At 48.5% G+C, this 22,532-nt stretch overlaps 3 protein-coding genes across 3 annotated transcripts; 1 reads left to right on the top strand and 2 right to left on the bottom strand.

Annotated features, from left to right (window-relative positions):
• Positions 1–681: 681 nt before the first annotated feature.
• Positions 682–7,314, bottom strand: LOC146300014 (calmodulin-1). The gene is made up of 6 exons (XM_084679170.1): positions 7,171–7,314; positions 2,645–2,675; positions 2,094–2,237; positions 1,505–1,611; positions 1,261–1,396; positions 682–861 (listed from the first exon to the last, which is right to left on the bottom strand). Exons 1-6 carry the CDS (start codon positions 7,171–7,173, stop codon positions 833–835), a joined length of 450 nt encoding a protein of 149 aa, XP_084535296.1. The 5' UTR covers positions 7,174–7,314; the 3' UTR covers positions 682–832.
• Positions 7,315–9,068: 1,754 nt separating this feature from the next.
• Positions 9,069–17,570, top strand: nrde2 (NRDE-2, necessary for RNA interference, domain containing). Its single transcript, XM_084679146.1, has 14 exons — positions 9,069–9,159; positions 9,933–10,041; positions 10,370–10,564; positions 11,041–11,190; positions 11,382–11,859; positions 12,128–12,536; positions 13,960–14,093; positions 14,407–14,527; positions 14,609–14,784; positions 14,886–15,287; positions 15,395–16,431; positions 16,630–16,771; positions 16,934–17,005; positions 17,277–17,570. The coding sequence occupies exons 1-14, from the start codon at positions 9,099–9,101 to the stop codon at positions 17,400–17,402; spliced, it is 3,612 nt and encodes a 1,203-aa protein (XP_084535272.1). The 5' UTR covers positions 9,069–9,098; the 3' UTR covers positions 17,403–17,570.
• A 23-nt stretch (positions 17,571–17,593) lies between these two features.
• LOC146300012 (26S proteasome regulatory subunit 4-like) lies at positions 17,594–21,466 on the bottom strand. Its single transcript, XM_084679157.1, has 11 exons — positions 21,425–21,466; positions 21,028–21,081; positions 20,446–20,542; positions 20,058–20,182; positions 19,677–19,862; positions 19,454–19,582; positions 19,181–19,277; positions 18,885–19,074; positions 18,637–18,788; positions 18,383–18,537; positions 17,594–18,185 (listed from the first exon to the last, which is right to left on the bottom strand). The coding sequence occupies exons 1-11, from the start codon at positions 21,425–21,427 to the stop codon at positions 18,051–18,053; spliced, it is 1,323 nt and encodes a 440-aa protein (XP_084535283.1). The 5' UTR covers positions 21,428–21,466; the 3' UTR covers positions 17,594–18,050.
• Between the last annotated feature and the right edge of the window lie 1,066 nt (positions 21,467–22,532).

Raw genomic sequence — 22,532 nt, 5'->3', positions numbered from 1 at the left:
CACATCTCCCCAACCACCTCCCAGACCTCCTCCCCAACCACCTCCCCGACCTCCTCCTAACCCTTGCCAGGGTCTCTAACAGAAAAAACAGAAGTACGAGTCAACTGCCCCCACCTCCCCCACCCAAACCTAACAGCCCCTACCTCACTCCCCCAACCCCCCCCCCCAAACATCCACTCACAACAAATCAACTGAATAACCCCAACATGCCAAACATATAATCTAAAATGAGTTATTTTTTTAAATGATCATTTTCTTAAAAATATCTCTTTTGTAATTCATTAAGCAAACTGCAAATGTCCCATTTACACAACCTCTATGCGATTCCTCCCCCCTTCAGAGCTTGTTTCCAGATAGACTGTCCAGAAGCCCACCAATCCCAGGGCATCGTGGGGGCGGGACGTTTAAGCCTCGCCGAGGCCCCGCCTCTCAAGCTGCATGCATGAAGAACAGAAACAGGAGATAAAAGAAGACGATTGGCCAGCCCAAACATCACCACGAGCACATGTGACCAGGAAGTGGACCTCCTGGAGCAGTGCGTAGCTGCTGGTTGGTTAACAGGTAGCCTATTAGATCAGGTATTACTGGTGTTGAACTCTGCGCTGGGACACGACCACTAACCAGTACATGCAACTCATTTTTGTTTTTGCTTTTTTTCAACTTTTTTTTTTTTCTTTAAACTTCTTTATGTGGACAGAATTTATTGTTTTTCAACATTCAGTTATGTTTTCTATACAGAAACAGTATGAATAAATGTATATTTTTGCAAGAGGTAAGTAAAACATTTGACTGATTCTTTTTTGTCTTCTAAGGAGATCTGGAGGGCGGGGATTCATTTGGCTGTCATCATTTGTACAAACTCTGCAGAGAAAAGCAAAGCAAACAGACAGCGTATGACAAGGGTGGAGCATAGCAACAGCAACAACAACATTAGAAGGTTTATGTTGAGGGGTGTATGCATGTCTGCTGGTCTTACGCAATTAAAACAACGAGAATCTAACCGTCCTGTCATTGCTACCGTGGAGATTGTTGTTCTGGTTACATTGGCACAACATCATATTATTGCTAGAGGAGAGGATATAGCTACACCCCAAAGACAGAGAGAGGGAGGGAGGGAGACAGTTAAAGACAGTGACAGAGAGAGAGAGACAAGAGAGGGAGAGAGACAGTTAAAGACAGTGACAGACAGAGAGAGCAGAGACAGAGACAGCGTGTAGATCCATAGATGGCGATTGTGCGTGTGGTCGTGCGTGTGCACACCTTCGTAGTTGACCTGTCCGTCTCCGTCGATGTCGGCTTCTCTGATCATCTCGTCCACCTCCTCGTCTGTGAGCTTCTCTCCCAGGTTCGTCATCACGTGACGCAGCTCGGCCGCGCTGATGTAGCCGTTACCGTCCTGCGGCGGAGCGCGACAACACACGGTCACACACACACATTTCTGGGAACAAACACACGCACACACACAGGGCAGAGACCCACGCACACACACAGGGCAGAGACCCACCTTGTCGAATACCCTGAAGGCCTCTCGGATCTCCTCCTCACTGTCCGTGTCCTTCATCTTCCTCGCCATCATCGTCAGGAACTCTGGGAAGTCAATGGTCCCGTTGCCTGGTAACCGAGAGAAAGCAGCGGGGGTCAGAGGTCGGGTGTGTGAGGAGAAGTCAGGTGACCAGGTTGGTTAGATCCATGACAAGATTACATGCAGGCACCGCTTGACTGGTTCACAAGATCAGGGGTGGGGAGGCTAAACCCATTACACCAGCAACACACACACACACACACACACACACACACACACACACACACACACACACACACACACACACACACACACACACACACACACACACACACACACACACACACACACACACACACACACACGTAATCCTCAGTAGGAAATCTCTTTAGTAGGCTGTGTGTGGGCATGTGCCTGACAGCTGCTACGTCCTGGCATACTCCTGATCCAGACACCTGTCTTTGGAGCAGCCACACCCAGGCCTGCAAGCATTCAGCTCCTTCAAAAGCTGGTTGTTGGAAGAACCTACAATCCATATGGTCCACACACACACACACACAAACGTGCTCACCGTCAGCGTCGACCTCGTTGATCATGTCCTGCAGCTCAGCCTCTGTGGGGTTCTGACCCAGTGACCTCATGACTGTGCCCAGCTCCTTGGTGGTGATGGTGCCGTCTCCGTCCTTGTCGAACAGAGAGAACGCCTCCTTGAACTCTGCACAGCGGGGAGAGAGCACAGCCGGCACAGCTGAGTGTCTTCCACAGCCGTCTGACATACACGCACTCACACATGCACACGGTTCATCTGTAGGACCTGCTGTGCCTGGCGCAGACACACATTCTCCAGGTCTTGCATGAGAAGTTGTCTCACATTCTACTATGGTACACGTACAGCTTAACGACTATCTCTGGTATCCATAATACTATAGTACATAGTGCTGCTTTAGGATTTTCTGTAGTATACATGCTATAGTACATAGTGCTGCTTTAGGATTTTCTCTAGTATACATGCTATAGTACATAGTGCAGCTTGAGGACTGTCTGTAGTAAACCCAATGCAGCAATCCTCACGGCTAGTTCCATCAGAGAGCAGCAGTCACACTAGCTGCCACAGCTGCTTACCAGCGATCTGTTCCTCTGTGAGCTGGTCTGCCTGGGGGAGGAAGGGGGACAGAGGTCATCAACCACTATGTATGCAGTCTTATGAACAACAGAAGAAGCACTAATATATATATGCACTGCAGACAGGGTGGAGTATGTAGGTGTGCTGGTTTGTGGAGTAAACACAGATGTCACTGCCCACCCTCACCGGATCTGAGAGACCAGTCTTAGCCAATCCAAACTCACAACTGCTTAAAAAATTGAACATTCTGATGGGCTCTTCTGATGCACGGGCATTGATTCCCTCGTCTAATTTACATATCCGTTATGTGAGCTGCTAGTTATTACAAACACATCAGTATTCATGAGAATAAATATGTATCAGGGGGCAGAAAAACCAGAGTTCACATGCCTAACCAGCCGGACAAACACACAGCCAGCCAAACAGCCTGGGAGCCTTCGTCTCCAGAGACATACGGTCAAAGAGCCAGCCTGTCAACAGCCTAACAAGTTGATGGGGCAGTCAGAGAGTTGGCCTCTAACCAGCCATACAGAGACCCCACAACCCGATCCAAAAAGACCAAAACACCCAGACCATTCTGCCAAGACCACAGTCTGTCCAGTACAAGTTACAACCCCACTAACACAAACTTGAACTTAAACAATCATTGCGAAACAAAGACTGACCCGCCCCTACGTCCTCAATAACAATGCAACACTGGTTGACTACTGTTACACCTGTGTGTGTGTGTGTGTGTGCGTTCAGAGCGTGTCTGCGTCTGGACCTGAAAGGCACCAAAGTGAATGTCCGTCAGGTCTGCTACCAGTCTCTTGGCCTTGGGCTCAGTGTCCGGCCAGGGCTCCTTCCTGCCCCCGTCCCTCCCAGAGAGCAGAGGAGCCTTCTTAGCCTTCGACGCCCCCGTGGCCCCCGTCACCCCCGTCACCCCCCTGGCCGTCAGTCCGTCCATGGCCGCCCGCACCATCACCAGCCCCTCGGCTAGGAACTCCGCCCGCTTGGCGTTCTGCCCGCCCTGGCGCTTGACCTCGGCCAGGTCCTTGCGAGTGCTCTGCAGGCCGTTCTTCAAGTCCTGCAGCTCCTTGACCAGGCCGTCGAAGCGCGAGGAGGTGGAGTCCACCAGCATCTGCAGGAAGCTCCTGTAGTTCCTCTCCTGCTGCTGGATGAGCTCCTGGTAGAAGAACTGCTGCTGGTCCAGGAGCTCGTAGACCATGGACAGAGACACCAGGTCCTGCTCCAGGTACAGGGCTCGCTTCTTAGGCAGCATGGCTGCTCACCTGTCTGTCCCTCCCGTCTCGTACACCTCCTGTCCGGCTGCCTCTCTTCCCCGGCTGTTTCTCTGCCCGTCGCTGTGATCTCAAACTGTCTGTCTCTCTCTCTGTCTGTTTGCCAAGTTGTCTGTCAAATTCCGTCTGTCTGTGTCTATCTTTCTTACTTTCTACCAGTCTGTTTAATTGACTGGCTCTCTCAGTGTCTGTGTGGTTGTCACGGTGTATCTAGAGAGTGTGTCTGTCTTCAGCCCCAGCCAGGAGGTGTCTGGTGCTGAGGGGGTACGCAGGGGGTGCCCAGCCCAGCCCAGCCCCGCCAGAGGCGGCGTAGGTCAGGGTGAGAGCTGGTCAGTTCAGCCCTGGGGTGGTATGGTTGGACTGACGTGTCCACCTCCCGCTGAAGAGGTGTTGGGTGTCCGGAGACACCACTTCCTCCATTTCAACATGTCGACGTTTCAACAGAGGCCTGTTGCTTGGGTGACTGATGTGTTGCCAGGTGGTTTTCACCACGAGCCGGTCTGTCAGCATATTGCTACCGTTACAGCCCCCCCCAAGAAGACAGACAGGTCATTTCCCTGATTAGGGACAGGTCACATGGCCAGTTGGTCACGTGACGCCCTGTGCCAGGTCAGCGTGCAGACGACACACACACGCACACACACACAGAACTCTCACCTCTCCTCCTGACACACCCTGTACACTGCCCATAGACACACAGCCTCTGGAGCCACGCTCTCCTTAGAGATGATAAGAATAGACCTCCACAGCTCCAGGGTCCTGCTATGTAGCAGCATCCTGACCCAGGAGACCTCACCTCTACGTGCTCTCCAGGATGACACTGGATTCTCTGCGACTGCAGGCAGAAGATACTGCAGCCGGGGGCCTTCTGCAGGAACACTGCAGCCCTGCCTGGTACGAGGTTACCTCCAACGTCACCCCCCCCCCCCTCCCAACACACACCCTCACTCCTCTCAGGAATCTGGCCTGGATTGCGAAGCAGTGTGCGGGGCTTGCCAGGAATCTGGCCTGGATGTGACTGCTCTGCTGCTGGCCTACTGAGCTCAAAAAAACCTGGCCAGCTATCTACCGCTCACCATGGCAACCACACACCCACCCATGTCACAGCGGACTCCAGAAGGGACTCAACATCCTGCCACCCACAGGGAGAATGGTGGCCATCGGTACACCATGGTATCTTCCCTCATAACTGCATCCTGGAAAAGCTATCACACAGTGCTTGTGACAGGAGCAGGCCTGTATGTGACTTTACCAGTTATGACTGTAATTGCAGTAACAGGCTGTAAAACAGGTGAGTCAGTCAGGTAGTTTGTATTGCTATCTAGACTGACCACAAAGCCATTCAGTCAATGAGTTATTTATCTAGTTAGTCAGTCAGCGAGTTAGCCAGTCACCAGAGTCAGTGTACGCTAGCATGGTGCCTGTGGGTATATTCTGAGATGGTGAAGCGAGGATAATACTGTATCTTGTTCTGCATGGAGACACAAGAACTGTTCAGTGCTGCCCACTCAAATGGCTTAGACTTTCTACACTGTCATCTTAGAAAGCTTTTCAAGGTCTTTTGCACCACAGCAACCCAGATCAGTGAGATCCTTTCAACGCTTTTACTAGGAAATCTCAAGAGGTTTTAGGTCTGTGTGGAGGTCATTTTGATTATTCTCTCCTGCCCTTTTCTTTTCCTGTCTTCCATATTCTCCTCAACTCTGGGTTTGTGTGATTGGGTGTGACTGGAGGGTAGGCGAGGTCAAGAGGCGTCATCGTTCTACAACTTGGAACAGAAGGGGATTAAATCCATAATTTCCCTGCAGTTATGACTGAGGGTGATTGTGTTTATGGTTATGTTGAGACAATACGTAGCTTTGTTATTCCCACTCCCTTGTACGCATTCCTTCCATACTCTCGGGGAAACAAGGCGTGCTTTTAGCACTAGAACATCATTTAATCTGAGATGCATGTTTTCACGCCCCCCCCCCCCTCCCCTTCCCCGCTGGTTACACAACCTCATCCACCCTCCCACGGCAGGGCGCGAAGTGAGGCGCGTCTCCTGAACGATGGGCTTCTTGAGAGAGCAATTAAGAAACGGTAAACCGAACAGAACCTTAGTCAGTCGGTGTGTATCAAGTGTCTGATGATCTGCCCGACCGGAGAGGTCTGCATCTGATCCATGACAGACAAGTAGTCATAAAACCATGTTAAGAGTTCCGTTACATCAACTCAACACGTTCAACCCATTCAACACGGAATCTACCGCAGAATTGTGATTTCATAAAAAAAATTGACAAATTGTCAAGACGAATGGTCCCTATTGTGTGTTGTGTTACATTATGCGCAGTGATTGTGATTAATGAATCCAATAGAAATGGGACAGGCATTGCTACAAGCTTGAACCAAATTGCTTCCAATTATTATTACATGGAAATAATCTGCCTTCGATGCTATTGAAAATTGATGGTTATTTATTCAACCCTCCCGTTCACATTGACCGAACTGGTCAAGAGAGATAGACAAAATAGTCTCGGGGCTACTTTTCACTTGTCCATGTAACCAATGTGGGTGGGGTTGCAAAGAAAATGAGTAAAAAACAACCGCAGATACAGACCGGCGTCTCTATTTCTAATATGCGGTAAGCTAGCCGTAGGACCGCATCAACAGATAGCTACATTACTATGCGTCCTCTAAAGTCCAACTATCCGCCTGTGTGTGCGCGTGTGTATGTGTGTGTGTGTGAGCCTGAGCGTGTGTGAGAGAGCATATGACATAAAATCTCGAGGGTCTTTACGACAAAGCCTGGCCACATTTTAACGTAACATACGTTTGAAACTCTTAAACGTTCAGATCCACATTTCGGAAATTCTGATTCATCATCCAGCACTTGAAAACAGAGTTAACTGCGTCTAATCTGCAGCGCGCGTGGAGTCGAGCACATAGGACACGGCACATCCTCGTATCACCAGAGCCGATCAGATCGCTTATCAGTGTCTATGACCAGTCGGCAGTCGACAACCCAATCATTACACGACAAGAAGAACCGAATAGGCAACGAGAAGTTATAAATAACAACTATTTCACATCAGTAAAACTAACAGACAGCATCGACGCACAGAGCTACCACTCCATTGAATGGTCGAGTTCGAAAGCACTCCGGTTGAGGCTTACCATGCAATGAAAATCACAGCCACCTTGCCTTAAATGCTCTACAATAACATATACAAACTCACATATTCAATGTATCATATAATACGTACCATGTCTGTCGGTGCTGTATAGTTTGGTTTTCTAAAGCTAGACTACGAGATTGACCCGCACCCAATGAACTCTATGATGGGCTGAAAGGTGTGTGTGGCCACAACTGTCTGCTCCTATATAGCTGTGTGTATTCCTCCGCCGCTGGAAACTCTGCTCACTCACTTCCGCATTTTCTCTCTGCAGGGTAGGCAGGATCTCTCTCTCATCAGCACCACACTTGGCACGGATGGAAGGGTGAGGGAGAGATGGAGCATTCTTGACTATCAGTTTGCACCAGACTACAAGCAAACCACTTTCTCCAAAGTAGTTTAAATGATTACTAGCATCTGTAGAAGCACCATCAAACTGGAAGGATATGTCAGTGTTACCACCCTAGTGTTACCAAGGGTCATGGGGCCACTATCATGCAACATGTTATTCACATGGCAGACTGCACTGACAAACAGGTTAAAAAGTGGTTGTAAGTGTTTAAAAAAAAGAACGTTATTTTACGGTCTAGGATATAGTATTAGTTACAAGTAACATTGTGAAAAATATAACACATTCCTATGTTTTATATTTTTCACACTGATACTTGTGACTAATACTAATACTATGGAACCCAAATGGTCATTTGTGGTTTCTGGATTTAAAAAAACATGTTAATATGAGCTCTACCGGATATGGGTTACTTTTAATACGTGTTCAGATAACCAGACGACTTATTTTGGTAATGAAATACACATCTTTTGCAACTTTTTATTGTTATTATGTTATTATGATAGATGTTATTACTTCTCTCCGGTAGCCTATTTACCAAGTGCAGATTATTTAGGGAATCAAGTTGAAAGTTTCATGTATCTCTTAACTTCACTGCAGGCTTACGTTAACGAGACTAAAAGTGCTTAGAGCACAGTTTACTGTGAACATAGGAATTCGCACTGCTGAAACAGTAGAGGCCTCACTGTGTATCTCCGTTTGACAGGTCGTTGAAAACGCTATTGCGCTTGAATTTGAGCAGTGGCGTACTATTTTTTTGCAAAGCACTATTTTATCTCTGCGGAAGAATACACGCTGGTCGGACTGTTGACGCTGGAGAAATTGCAGCTCTTTTTGAGACGAGCTTGGTCATTGGTTACAGGAGACCTGCAATATTCTGCACACTGTACAACTGCTCAAGATTGGCTACGTTAGATCTGCAATGCGTCAAGCAATGGCGCCGATTCAACCAACTCATTTTTTAGGAAGACGTCGCACATATATACTATATAATGGAGTTGATTCATTTATAATGTCAAATATTTTTTTTCTACAATTCTTTTGATTCTGAAGGTTCTGTCATTCGAGTCGCGAATAGTTGCACCTCCTAATAAGACCGGGGGTTCGATACCTGCAGGGAGGAGTGGTGATCTGCGATTGGTTGCTCTAAATAAACTCAAACGACATTAATGTTGTCTCAGAATTAAAACACGACATTAGGTCGAACATACATTTCCAATAAAAATGGTAAACGTTACATTATGATTTATTTCATATTTATCTATAGTATAAATATTAATTAAAAGATAATGGATGAAAACATCTACAAGCTAAATTATGAAACCAGAAAATCAAACTGTACGTTATTAATATAGATTTATGAACTGACACACCCCAACATGGTGACATAGAAGACATTTGATTGGCATATAAAGAAGTCTTTATGGGCAATTTACTTTTTATTTTATTCTGTGCCATCCACAGAAATAAAATGAGTCCCCCGTGAGCATATTTGAACAAAGTCAGTTATAACTAATATAAACAGTATTAACTGTATGCATACAAATTGTAAGAAAGATACATAGTCAAGAAACACGCATAATACAAGGAATTCAAGAGTAAATTCTCCACTTGAGCTGTCAACTCATATGACGTCACATCCCTGCGACTGTTTACATGCAGCGGTAACATGGCACTGTTTCCAGCGTTTGCAGGATTAGCGAGTAAAAAAGTTGACGAACCACCTAAAGGTAAGAATCACATGTCTTGTTTATAGATATGTTGTCTCCTTAGTTAATATAACTGATGTCGAAATATCTTTTAGTGGCTTTCTATTTAACACTACTGCTTTAGCTACTCTAGCTAAATTAACGTTTTGGCTACGTCTTAATCTTTAATGAAGATTAAATCATCAAACTTATTAAAGGTAGTGCTACGTTAGTTAGTCGCGATCACATTCACATTGCTCACCTTTTACAGAGTGTAAAGAATGTGAATGCAAATGTATGAACATACAGCAGTTTGCGTCGGTCCAAACAAGTAGGCTGTGTAACAACAGGTGGGTTGTTATTTGAGGGAGAACTCAAAGTGAATGCCGCGGGGAATGTAGAAACGTTAAACTGTGGAGCTGAGAACGGCAACAGGCACAACAGCAGTTACACCAGCTCAGACTCAGTCAGCAGTTCTTTTGACACCTCACCATCTACTCATTTCTCATTTTTATTAACCACAGAGATTGTATATATGCTTCAGTTTACAGCATGCTTACTGGTTCCCATTGACAGTTCTCTGGACTGGGCTATCTTCACTGCCTTCACTACAGTCTCCCCTCCTCTCCTCCCTCCCCTCAGACCCCCCCCCCCCCCTCTCTCTCTCTCTCCCCCCAACCCCTCTCTAGTGATACCTCAATTGTTCTTAATGCAGCTGTCACCAGAGCTGATCCATCCTCAGGCTGAAAGCTGAATGCCTCAAAGAGCTAATTGCTTAATTGATTAACCATTCCTCTCTCCTCTGCCCGTCACAGAACTGGAATGGCTGACCAACCAAAGTTTCCGCTCCGACGAGGCCCTTTCTCTTCACCAGCGTGCGGTAGAGAAGTCTATCCAGCTCGAGCAGCCAGCAGCAGATACAAGGTACCAATGCTGGCTGCTGCACAGTCATCATAAACCCCCTAAATCGTTATGCCATTACTCCCTACAGCCCACCATGATTCACTGCAGCCCTGTACAGTTGATGTGTTGCTCTGTGAGATGTATTTAAAAGGGTTTTGTGTGCTGGGCCTTATGGCAACTATTGAAGTGACTACAGGGTTAGACATATTTTGCTTCAAGCATAGCACAGAGGCAGCAAAGCTGTAAGCTGTCGGTAGACTTTTATATATCAATTGTTTCATGTATGTATGTATGTATGTATGTATGTATGTGAAGAATGTCTATAATCCATCCATGAATCACTCTTCAGACTGTTGTCAAGTGAGGAGGAGGAGGAGGACCGGAATGATGTATCGTCCAAAAAGAGGAAGAAGAAGGAGAAGAAGAAGAAGAAGAAGAAGAAACACAGGAGAAAGAGGAGTGGGAGGCCTTCAGACAGCAGCGGCTCGGATTCAGACACCGTCTATCCCAGCGACCTTCTGAAAAAGGATGCAGAGGAGCCTAGGTATGACCCGTGTCACTTGAATCACGACCATTTGTTCTAGAACTAGGAACAATGTCTGTGACTGTGTGAGAAACAGGGAGGGTGAAAGTGTTTCTGGGAAGCGTGTCGAGGAGGTTTGAGCATCTTGGACGACTGCCAAGGCTCTTGAGTCTGAACCAGCCTGTATCTGAAATTGCACCCTCTACACACACACACACGCACAAACACACATACACTCTGTCTCTCAAGGACAGACTCCCCATTAAGAGGTTGAGGTAACTCATCTATCTTCCGAGATCTCCCACTGTCTCAAACACTTCCCAGGGAGCAGGACCTTCAAGGTAGAATAGATTAGTTATGATAGTGTTACTTTTATCTCTTTAGTGATCGTCTGTCTGCCTACCTGTCTGCCTACCTGTCTGCCTACCTGTCTGCCTACCTGTCTGCCTACCTACCTGTCTGTCTGTCTGTCTGTCTCTCTGTCTCTCTTCCTCCAGTCAGCAGCCCCAGGTCCAGTGTCAACTGGAGGAGAAGTTTGCATGGCTGGATGACCTCCAGAGTCCCCCTGCCCAGCTCTTCTGTTTGGACCGCAAAGCAGACTCTGCCAACTGGCACTACAAGTCTCTGTACAGGGGAGACATTGCCAGGTAACACCCCCCTCTTTTTCCCTTTCCGTCTATTCTCCCTCTTGCATCATTCTCTTCCCCTATTCCCCTATTGTCTCCACAGGGAGGTTGTTTCCCCCGTTTCCTCCCTTCCACTCACTTCCCTTCTCCTCACCCCAGTCTTGCTCTTCTGAGCTCGTCTCTGTCAGCTCACCTGTCTCCTTGTGTTCCAGGTACCGGAGGAAGGGCCAGTCCTGTCTGGGCCTGGACCCACGCAGGCAGGCCGTCAGCTGGGCCGAGTCCGAATCCTCAAACAGGAAGCGATCTGACAAGAATAGGAAGCAGACAGAGCGCTACTTCTGCTCCTCTGCCCGCCCTCTGCTGAAAGCCCCTCCCATTCCCTCCCTCCCCGGGGCGCCTGCACTCGGCCCAACCCTCGAGTACATCCCCCTGCCCCTCTGCCCCAAGGAGGGGGGTGCTGGGGCGGGATCTGGACCCGTGAGCTGGGTCAACCCCCTAGGGGTGTACGATGACTCCACCTCCCTCTGGCTACAGGGCCGTGGCCACAGTGAGCAGGGGCAAACCCAGGAGCCCTCCAGGGACAAGGACAGCAGCGCCGCCCTGCTGGCTGGGAGGGTGGAGGACTTCAACAGGAGGCTGAGAGAGACGCCCACAGACACTCAGCTCTGGCTGCAGTTCCTGCACTTCCAGGTTTGTTAACAAGTCATAGGTGGTTAGTATGTAGTTAGATGGTTGGTACATAGTTAAATGGTTGGTACATAGTTTGATGGTTGATAATAGTTAGATGGTTGGTACATAGTTAGATGGTTGATAATAGTTAGATGGTTGGTACATAGTTAGATGGACACTGTTACATTAGTCATTTAGAAGAGGCTCTTATCCAGAGCGAAATGGCAACCAACAGTTGCCATTTTTACGGACTTTTACTCCTCTTTTCTCCTCTCATCTCTCCTCCCAGGATGAGCTGTGGGATGCGGGAGGGTTTGGGGGGGAGGGGGGATCAAGGGAGGCGGAGCGTGGCGGCCGGTCGGTGCGAGCGTCTGTGGAGAAGAAGATGAGTATCGCGGAGCGCGCCTTGGAGAGTAACCCGGGGTGCGTGGCCCTGCAGCTGGAGAGGCTGCGTCTGAGCCGGGAGCTGTGCGAGCCTGCAGCCCTGCAGAAAGAGTGGAGGAAGCTGGTGTTCCTGCATCCCAACAGCGCCCCCATCTGGAGGGAGTACCTGCTGTTCACACAGAGTCACTTCAGCACCTTCTCCGTGTCAAAGGTCAACTCCGCCTACGGCAAGTGTCTGAGCACTCTCGCTGCTGTGCAGGATGGAAGTATGACGTCACACCCAGCCCTGCCCGGCACCCAGGAAAGCATGCTGGGTAAATGAGTTCACACGCTACTCTGGACCAATGTTAACCAGCCTCCCTTTTATCCTTTGGTCTCCCTGCATGTCCCTCACACCTGTAGTCCTGGCTGACAGAGCCGTCTGGTACTGCAGACTGACCCCCCCCCACCACCCCTGGATTGACTGGCTCAGCTAGGTGTGTGTGATGACTCACGTCATCTGCTGCAGTGGCCTTGTCCGTGAAAGGGGAGACGCGCTGTAGGTTGCGGATTATGTAAACAGCCGATGTAAATATTAGTACAGCAGACGTGAACACAGAGCAGAGCTGGATCAGGTTTCCCCGTGCTGCCTCCACTTCCTGCTGTCCTGCTGTGTTCCTGTCCTGCTGCATCTATCGACCTGCTGGTGCCCAGCGTCTGACTGGCCTGAGTGTTTTCCCTGACAGAAGGGAGAGAGGGAGAGGGGGAGGGATGGAGTGGAGATGGGTGGGTGGATGCAGGGAAGTGAGGAGCAGGCAGAGATGGAGTGCAATGCGCCGGCTCTGGTTTCAGCCGCAAGAGATTTCTTCTATAGCTGAATGCTGAAACCAACTATCTGGATCTGTCAGTGGAGCTTCATCTCTGGTCCTGGTCACAGGCGCCATCCAGTGGTGAAGCAGGGATAATGCATTACATGCAGTGGGATATGAAGGTTAAACATTGTCTGGTTTTTGGTTATGCCCCCTGGGCTATAAGCAGGCAGAGGAGTAGAATCCGGTCAGGTCGCTTCCTGTTTGAGGATTCTGACCACACCTGTGTGGTTCAGATGACCTTTTGAAGATCCCTGAAATGACGGGCTTAGTCATGGCTGTAGAGGATGTCAAAGATCCCTTCAAAGAGGAAGGGTTGGTTGATTGTGTCAAACACGATGTCAGGTGTAGTAGTGTCTTATAAAGAACTGTCAGAGGGAGGGTTGATTAACCCTGACTCAGACCAGTTTCTGTAGGATTCTCATCCCCTAATTATCAATAAGAATAATCAGAACCTCATGAATACTAGGATGAATAATTAAGAAAGTAATAAAGGCTTGTGAAAGTCATGTGACCTGGGGGTGGAGGATTTGATTGGCCTGTTGAATATTTAATTCCGGAGAGATTATCTGGTATTTCTTTCTTTCCCGCTGTCATCATCACACACATACACAAACACATACACGCAAACACACACAGTCTTACTCACCAACTCACACACTTACACACACAAACACACTCTTACACACACACATCGTTCTCATCCTCCTCATTAAAGCTTCCTATGCTTTCATCTCTTAAGCACCTAGTATGGTAATCTACCTGCTTTGAATCATGCAGGAATGGGGCTGTCTTAACGAGTCTGCCTTTTTCCCCTGCCCTCCTCCCTTTGTTCCTCTGCCTCCCTCCTTCCCTCCCTGCCTCATCTCTCTGTCCATCTGGCCGCCAGACATCTTTGTGCAGCAGTGTCATTTCCTGCGTCAGACGGGACACTCTGAGAAGGCTGTGTGTCTGTTCCAGGCTCTGCTAGACTTCACCTTCTTCAAACCAGACAGCGTTAAAGACCTGCCCACCAGACAGCAGGTACACACACACACACACACACACACGTGGCTCAGAGTGTCAACAGGACTGTAGAGTGAGAAGACATGATGGGTGGTTGTGCTAGTGCTTGTGTCACGTTTGTGACACAGTTTGATGCGGCGTGTGTTTGTGTGTGTGTGTGAGAGAGAGAGAGAAGAATGCGTTTGTGTCTGTTGGAGACTGAGGCATGGTCGCGCATATAATCTGTTCTAATGACCACCTTCCTGCATGTGTTGACATGTTAAACACTTCATTTGCATTAATTACCTAGCTTGTTCAACAACGCAGTGTGTGTGTGTGTGTGTGTGTGCAGGTGGAGTTTTTCGAGCCCTTCTGGGACAGCGGGGAGGCCAGGGTGGGAGAGAGGGGCGCCCGAGGCTGGAAGGCCTGGATGCTTCAGCAGGAGAGAGGAGGCTGGCTTCTCCCTAATACAGGTAACATACTACACACACGCACGCACGCACACACACATTGCACACACACGGTGTATAACCTCAGCGATGGGTGTGTTTCAGATGAGGATGATGATGATGATGAAGATCTAGAAGAGGAGCTGAAGGACAGGACCTGGCCAAAGTGGAGGATCTGGTTGGACATTGAGACATCCCGTGAGGCCAACCATTGGCTGCCCTGGAGGCCGGACAAAGCCAAGGGCCAATCGGTGGAAGACTGTGAGGACCCAGACAGACAGGTATTGGCTGAGGCCTCTGAGCACATGGGTTTTTATTATGAAGCTGGTGTATTTATTTATAAATACTTATTGTTATTCTTCTCTTTCCCTCTTTCCCCCAGGTTCTGTTTGATGACATCGGTCAGTCTCTGATTCGTGTGAATAGTCCAGAGCTCAAGCTACGTCTAATGTTTCACTTCCTGCAGTTCCTGGGTTTGCCTACAGGGGCGCTAGATTGCTCCTCTGCCCACACCGCCCCCTGGTGGAGCTCACTGCTTGAGGACCTGTCTCTCCTGGGAGAGGTGCCCCAAGCTCAGCCGCCACTCACGGCGTACCACCTCCCAGCCCCATTGTTCAGCCCCGTGGGACACATGACCACCCTTCAGGGTGCCAGGAAGTGGGCAGATCTGGGCAAGCAAGGGGAGGAGTTTCTGACCAACGTGTTCCAGATGCTTCTGCCCCTATTCCCTTCCAAGCAGAGAGCAGTTCTGTATCTCTGCTGGCTGCAGTACGAAAAACTCAAGGTACCTACTTTCCCCACTTCTTTAGTCCTCTCTACTCTGCTGCTCTTTCTCTTCTTGCTCTTCCCTCTCCCCATTCAGCTCACCGTCATCTCACCTCCCTGATCCAGGTGCTGCACTGCGTGCGGCGCGGCAACAAGCGTCGTCTTCGGGTCCAGGGGAAGAGGAGCAAGCGTGTGGCCAAGTGTCTCCTCAAGGAGCCTGAGAACCGCGGCTGGCTTCCTCTCTGGCGCGAATACGCACACCTGGAGTGGCTTCTGGGTAATCTAGCAGACGCCCGCAAGGTGTTTGACTCCGCCCTGGTGCTGGGTGTAGCCGGGGGTCTTGCTGACTCGTCCCTCTGCCACCTCTGTCTGCTGTACGCCCAGTTAGAGGTAGAGGAGGCAGCAGGACAGAGCGTGGCCGGAGGGGGGCAGGGTGGGCCAGCCACGGGCTCAGCTGCTGTGTACGTGCTGACCAAACTAGCTGAGGGGGGGAGCTACGAAACCTTTTCTGGAGAGCTGGCTCCCGTGGCGGTGCTGAAGGCTAGGAGGACCTACGAACTGGCCCTGCACACCTGCCTGGCTGGCCTGGAGAAGCAGGAGGACCCTGGGAAGGAACTGACCGCTCAGGGGCAGAAGCTTGGTGGTTTGGGGCAGTGGAACCAGCCTAGCCTGGTGTCGGGCCTGGTGGGCTGCTACGCCCTGTTCCAGTACCTGACTGTGGGGCCGGAGGCTGCTGAGGCCGTGTACAGCCTGGCCAGGGAACGGCTGGGCCAGCTCCATTCCAAGCCTGACGCTAACAGCGAAGCTAACCAGGCTAATGCTAACACAGATCCTAACCCAGCTAGTGGCGCGAGTGCCAACCGGCTAGCCTCGGAGTGCGAGTACCTGGCTGTCCAGCAGGCTGCTCTGTTGCACTATCACACCAGCACCAGTGTGTACCCACTGCGACCCCTCAGAGAGACCCTCACCTCTGCCCTGCAGCTCCACCCCACTAGCGCCCCCCTGTGGAGGCTCTATGTACAGGTGGAAAACCGTTACCATAGTGCCGGCAGGGCGCGGAGGTTCTGCCACGGCGTTGCCAGGGGCTGTGCCAGTGTTGTGCCCCGGCTCTTTGCCATCAGTGCGGAGCAGCACAGGAAGCAACTTGTGGATTCTGCCCTCAGGTGAGAACAGAGGAGCTGATTCTACAGCAGTCAAATGCTGTACCACTGAGCTAAACCCAACATACCTGTCTCTGAAACCGTAGTCTTTGTACACCCCAGTATCCCTCCAGGCTACTGCAGCTTGGATCTGAGTAACATATCAGGGTTGTGTGAAGGGTATGAGATGTAATGTTGTAATATGGGTGTCTCTACGTACAGGTCTTGTTCCCATGGCGAAGCACTCCCCACCCTGCCAGAGAACGGACTTAGCAACCGTATCCGCTCGCTGTTTGAGAACGCCCTAGCGACCGAGCAGGGGGCCCACTGTCCCCTGCTGTGGAGGATGAACATGCACTTCCTGGTGAGACAGGAACAGGAAGCACACACTTTACAACATCCTTCCAGTAGATGATATAACACCAGCTGCATCTGCATTTGAGTGGGTTAAAGTTGTCATGTTTCTTTGTGTATAGTTGTGATGAGTAATGTTTCTATTTGGGTGGTGATGTTGTGTGTTGTCCAGGTGTCTGATGGCAGTGTGGAGAAGGGCAGGGCTGTCTTCTACAAGGCTTTACAGGATGTCCCCTGGGCCAAGGTCAGCACATAATACCAAATATTAGGGGTGGGAATCTTTTTGGTACCTCAAGATTCGATTCTTGGCGTCACGATTCATATTCCAATAAAAAAATTATTATACATAGCCCCGATAACATCTTTTTTTTTGTGAATTGCTAGAAGACTGAATCGCAATTTGATTTCCCCCCCACCCCTACAAAATATATAATACGACTGTGTGTGTACAGTCTAAAACGTTTCGTACCTTCTTAACTCCATTCTGTATCTAAACTGTGTGCATCTCTCCACAGGGAGTTTACATGGATGCAGTGCGTCTGTTCCCAGAGCACATGCAGGAGTATCTGGACCTGCTGACAGAGAAAGAGTTGAGACTGAGGCTACCCATGGAGGAGCTGGACATTCTGCTGGAAGACTGACGCTTCCCATGATGCATTGCTGCTACCATGCCTGGAGAGGCTGGTTGGACAGACATCAGATTTCATTGGAACCGATGTGACACTGTGAATTTGGAAATATAAATATTTTGATGGATCCAATTTGAATAATTTGCCTGTCTAATAAATGTTACTTTTTACACAAAAATACTGAGAGAGTTAAGACAGAGAGCTTTTCATTATCAATACAAACTTTATTGTAAATACAATTCCAGAGGTGTGTAGTTTGCCATCGTGCCAACATGTAATACTCAGCCCCGCTCAGACACAACATTACAGCCAAAGTATAGAAGCCTTTGATTCTACATATAGGGAAATGAACAGCTAACATCAAGTGAAGAGATCTGCATGTGAGTCTGTTGGTGGCAGGGGTGCCATCCGGCTAGAAGTAATCCTGCTTTTCAACCTTCTTGAGATCTGATATGGGACTAGATTGAAGGCAGCTATGAACAGAAGTACCTATCCCATCAGGTTGAATCAGACAGTTCCTAAAAGAATGCAGGAAGTAGGATTGATGCCTTATTTTTTTACAGAGAATGAAGTAGTGAAAGATGTCTGGCCGGTTGGTAAGAGAGGAGTGATGGGGAGGTTTGGGGGAGTAACCAGGGGGGGGTGGATGTTTGGGGGAGGTTAGAGGTAGAGTCCCTCGGGTGTCCCTTCCTGCTTCTTGTAAAGGACGTTCTCCTTGGACTTCTTGAAGTCCTCGTTGGTAACCTTCATCCTCCTTTCCCTCAAAGCCATCAACCCTGCCTCTGTACAGATAGCCTGAAGGGAGAGAGGGAAGGGGGGGAGGGAGGGTGTAGAAAGAAAGAGAGACAATATATTGGGAGAGAGGAATGGAAGAAAAGGAGAGTGGTTAGATCCAGATCAGGAGAGGGTCTCAAAAACGTCCTGTGAAAGACCTTACCAACATCACATCTCAACTCTATTCACTCCCCCATATTTGTACTCCCATAATGCACCTTTATGTCTGCTCCTGACAAGTCATCCTTAGCCAGGATAAGCTCATCCAGGGTTACATCATCCGCCACGGTCATCCTGCTGGTGTGGATCTGGAAAATCCTCCTCTTGGTCTTCTCATCCGGCAGGGGGAACTCGATCTTACGGTCTATACGACCTGGGGAAGGAGAGGAGGGGAGGACAGGAAGTTAGGGAAACTACTGCTACTGTGCTGTTGGCGTAAATCCAGAATCTGTGTGTGTGCGTGTGTGTGTACCAGGTCTAATCAGAGCAGGGTCCAGTGTCTCTATGCGGTTGGTGGCCATGATGACCTTGACATCTCCTCGTGAGTCAAAGCCATCCAGCTGGTTGAGAAGCTCCAGCATGGTCCTCTGGATCTCCCTCTCTCCTCCTGAGTTAGAGTCATACCTGGACGAGGGACACACACACACACAGATTAATAAAGACACACTAGGCTAGAACACTCAGGCACCTACAATTCTCTATCTATGCACACGCACACACCTCTTGGTTCCGATAGCATCAATCTCGTCTATGAACACGATGGAGGGGGCGTGTTCCTCGGCCACCCTGAACAGCTCTCGGACCAGCTTGGGCCCGTCTCCTAGGTACTTCTGGATCAGCTCCGAGCCAACCACACGCAAGAAGGTAGCCGACGTCTGGTTGGCTACCGCCTTGGCCAGCAGGGTCTTACCTACCAATCAGAGAGGATGATGACCAAGAGGAAGAGGAGGAGTAGGACAGTCACATGTAGAAGTACCATGGTGTGGAAGACCTGAGGGAGGGCGTGTGTGTCTGACCTGTGCCAGGGGCTCCATAGAGGATGACCCCTTTGGGAGGTTTGATGCCCATTTCCTCATAGTACTCTGGGTGGGTCAGGGGCAGTTCCACTGACTCCTGATTGGACCACACACCAGCAAGGGTTGTCAGTCAGGACAAACAGCCAATCAGCACCAGGCATTGAGAATCCATCCATTTAAAAAGTACAAACACACCAATCATGAATGACAAAGTAAATGATTGTTTTGTGTGTGTGAATGAAAGAACGTGTGTGTGTGTGTGTTGCTTCTGACCTTGATCTCCTGGATCTGGTTGTCCAGTCCTCCTATGTCAGCGTAGGTCTCCTGAGGGGCTTTCTCCACCTTCATCACCGTCACCAGGGGGTCTGTGTCATCCATCAGCACCCCGATCACTGCATGGACCTGAGGACACACACACACACACAGACATCAGACACACACACAGACACACACACAGACATTAGACACACACACAGACACACACAGACACACACACCTTGTGGTTGAGGAGGACAGAGCAGCCGGGCTCCAGCAGGTCCTTGTCCACGAAGGACAGGATGCTGACGTAGTGCTCCGAGCCCACCGAGGTGGACACGATGGCGTGGTTGTCATCGATGATCTCCTCCAGGTTCCCCACTGACATGGGGGTTCCCCTCAGGTCATCCACCTTGGAACGCTCCTCCTAGAACGTTTCGTCACATATATGAGTATATAAGAGAATATGAGAGAGAAAGAGAGATGTAGAGAGAGAGAAGGAAGCATACAAATAGGAGCAGGTGAGAGATAGTGAGTGCCCTGTTCTTGGCCTCCAAGACATCCAAAGTTCCACAGAGGAAGATGATACAAGGTGAGCCAGAGAGGCATGTGAATACCGTACCTCCTGTTTCTCCTCCAGAGGCTTCATCTGCTCCTGGTTCCTGATGAACTCTTCTTCCATGAGGAGGTAGTCCTTGATCCTCTCCTGCTTCAGCAGCTTCAGACGGCACTGCGTGTGTGGGGTGACTGGAGAAGGGGTGGGGGGTATCAGTATACCAAGGCTACAAAACCTGAGGGCTCAGCTTTGTTTTCTAGTTAAGATTTTCCCTAAAGGTTTGGCAATGTAAAGTTCTTGCGTACAAAGCTTATTTAAATGTATGGGGTGAAAGCACTGCCAGATTTCAGGGGCATGGTTGTCTGTGAGGTGTGTGTGTGTATGTCATGATGAGACGCTTGGATATTAAGATGAGAATTGCTTGCGTGCGTGTGTACTGTATGCGTGTGTGTACCTAGAGGCAGCTTGCTGGCAGCATCAGGCCCCTTTGTCCGCTTCTTCTTCTTGCCAACTCTGGTGGGGATCGGTGGTTCATACTTCTTCTTCTTGTCCTAAGAAAAACGCAGTTAGTCTGTGTGAAGGAAGTATCCATTTCCACTAACAAACCAGCATCAACTGTTCTGAATGTTGACAGCCGATGAAAAGTGGGAGAATATATAGAATGAATGAAATAACCATTCTATGGTCCAACTGATCCCCTGTTCAAATGAACAGTAAACAATAGAACTCGTGACCACACATGTAGTCAAAACAGCTATCCTTCGTTAACACAGACTATAGCAACAAGTTATAAATGCAGTTGAGCAACATCCGCGGCCCCAAACGGATAGCACACATATCCCCCACTACAACTCTAAGAAAGACCATGACACTAGCATTTTTAATTTTATCAAATATATTAGCCTTCAAGACCAAAAGGGTCACAAGGATACCGTTAGGGAAGTTATTTATGTTGTTGAGAAGAGCTGAAGTGCTAATTACTGTCTAGATTCGAAAAACAAAAATGGATTAACTTGAGCCTGACAGAGATGTTTACCTTGTCATCTTTCTTTCCTCCGCCGGGACCGTGTCCTCCGCTTTGACTTTGACCCTAAAACGAACAAAATTAATGACATTCTCATTACGATAACTGGAAAAATATTGATTGGCCGTGAAACCACAGAAGTAGTAGCAAGCAAGTAAACGGTTCTATTGTACTGTACTGGCAGTAGGAACGCTAATGTAGCTAGCTTAGCAGCTAGCAGGCTAATTGCGAGCTAACACTTACTGTCCAGATTTATGGACAGTAAGAATAGAAAATAAACATTACGATAAGGTTAAACATTTAAAAATAAAGGTGCATGACCACTCGTATATTTGCCGAGATAACATGTGGATAATATACACTATCATCAATGATATTGTAAAGAGCTGGAAACTGCTGGCTCACTTACCATTGCTTTTTCAGTCTGTCGCCGTCGCTGACGTTATACGTCATTGGATGGCTGGCAACTCAACGCCGATCAAAAAAAGTGTCAGCGTGAAAACTATTGAAGCAAATCAGTAACATATTTTTTTAATTTAAACAACATCGAACAACATTGAAATTATGATATATTTCTGAATTTTACTGTTTGAATTTTTTTTATCAGTTTTTCTTTTTTTACATTGAAGTATTTCAATGTAAAAAAACAAAATCGGATACAAAAATGAAGAGGTGAATTCAAAACAACAAATTCGGGGGTGTTAACATTTCAATATTAAGTATTTCAATGTCTTTTAAAATTCAAAACATTATGTCACTGATTTGGTTCTATAGAAATCTTTTACAAATACAAATCTAAATTGTAATTTTTTTTGTCATTTAAATGTTTATGAAATACGTCTACAATAATATTGCGATTGAATACGCGTAAATTGAACTATGGTAGATAGGAGAGAAAAAGAAATCCCCTATTGGACGACAGAAATGTCTTGTAGTCAAATAGAAATGGTCCAAACTACTTGTGTCATTATTGATAAACGTGTCCAGAGAAAGGTTAAACGAACGGCCCGGAACCAGAAAATCAATACGCGAGTTTTCGCATATGCAGTATTGCACCCAGACTGTCCAATAGATGGAGCTGTTTCTCCGCGCTGACAACGTCCTTGTTTTCTCTGACTGAGGAACGGTTTGAGGATGAGAAAGACAGAGAGGTGTTTTTCCACTCCAGAGCACAGCTATTTAAAGATGTCAGCAGAACCAGCTGACCACCCATCCAGAACTGCTCCCTGGCCAGGGTGGGACTATACTTGTAGCAGCATCCAGCCTACCTGGACCTGTGTGGCTAAAGTCTCTCTCTCTCTCTCTCTCTCTCTCTCTCTCTCTCTCTCTCTCTCTCTCTCTCTCTCTCTCTCTCTCTCTCCCTCTCTCTCTCTCTCTCTCCCTCTCACTCTCACTCTCTCTCCTTATCTCTCTCTCTCTCTCTCCTTCTCACTCTCTCTCTCTCTCTCTCTCTCTCTCTCTCTCTCTCTCTCTCTCTCTCTCTCTCTCTCTCTCTCTCTCTCTCTCTCTCTCTCTCC

Source organism: Hypomesus nipponensis, chromosome 3 (assembly GCF_054491055.1).
Source record: "Hypomesus nipponensis isolate SF chromosome 3, ASM5449105v1, whole genome shotgun sequence".
NCBI classification, from domain to species: domain Eukaryota; kingdom Metazoa; phylum Chordata; class Actinopteri; order Osmeriformes; family Osmeridae; genus Hypomesus; species Hypomesus nipponensis.
The sequence above is the reverse complement of the archived record's forward strand: the minus strand, read 5'-3'. Positions and strand labels throughout refer to the sequence as shown.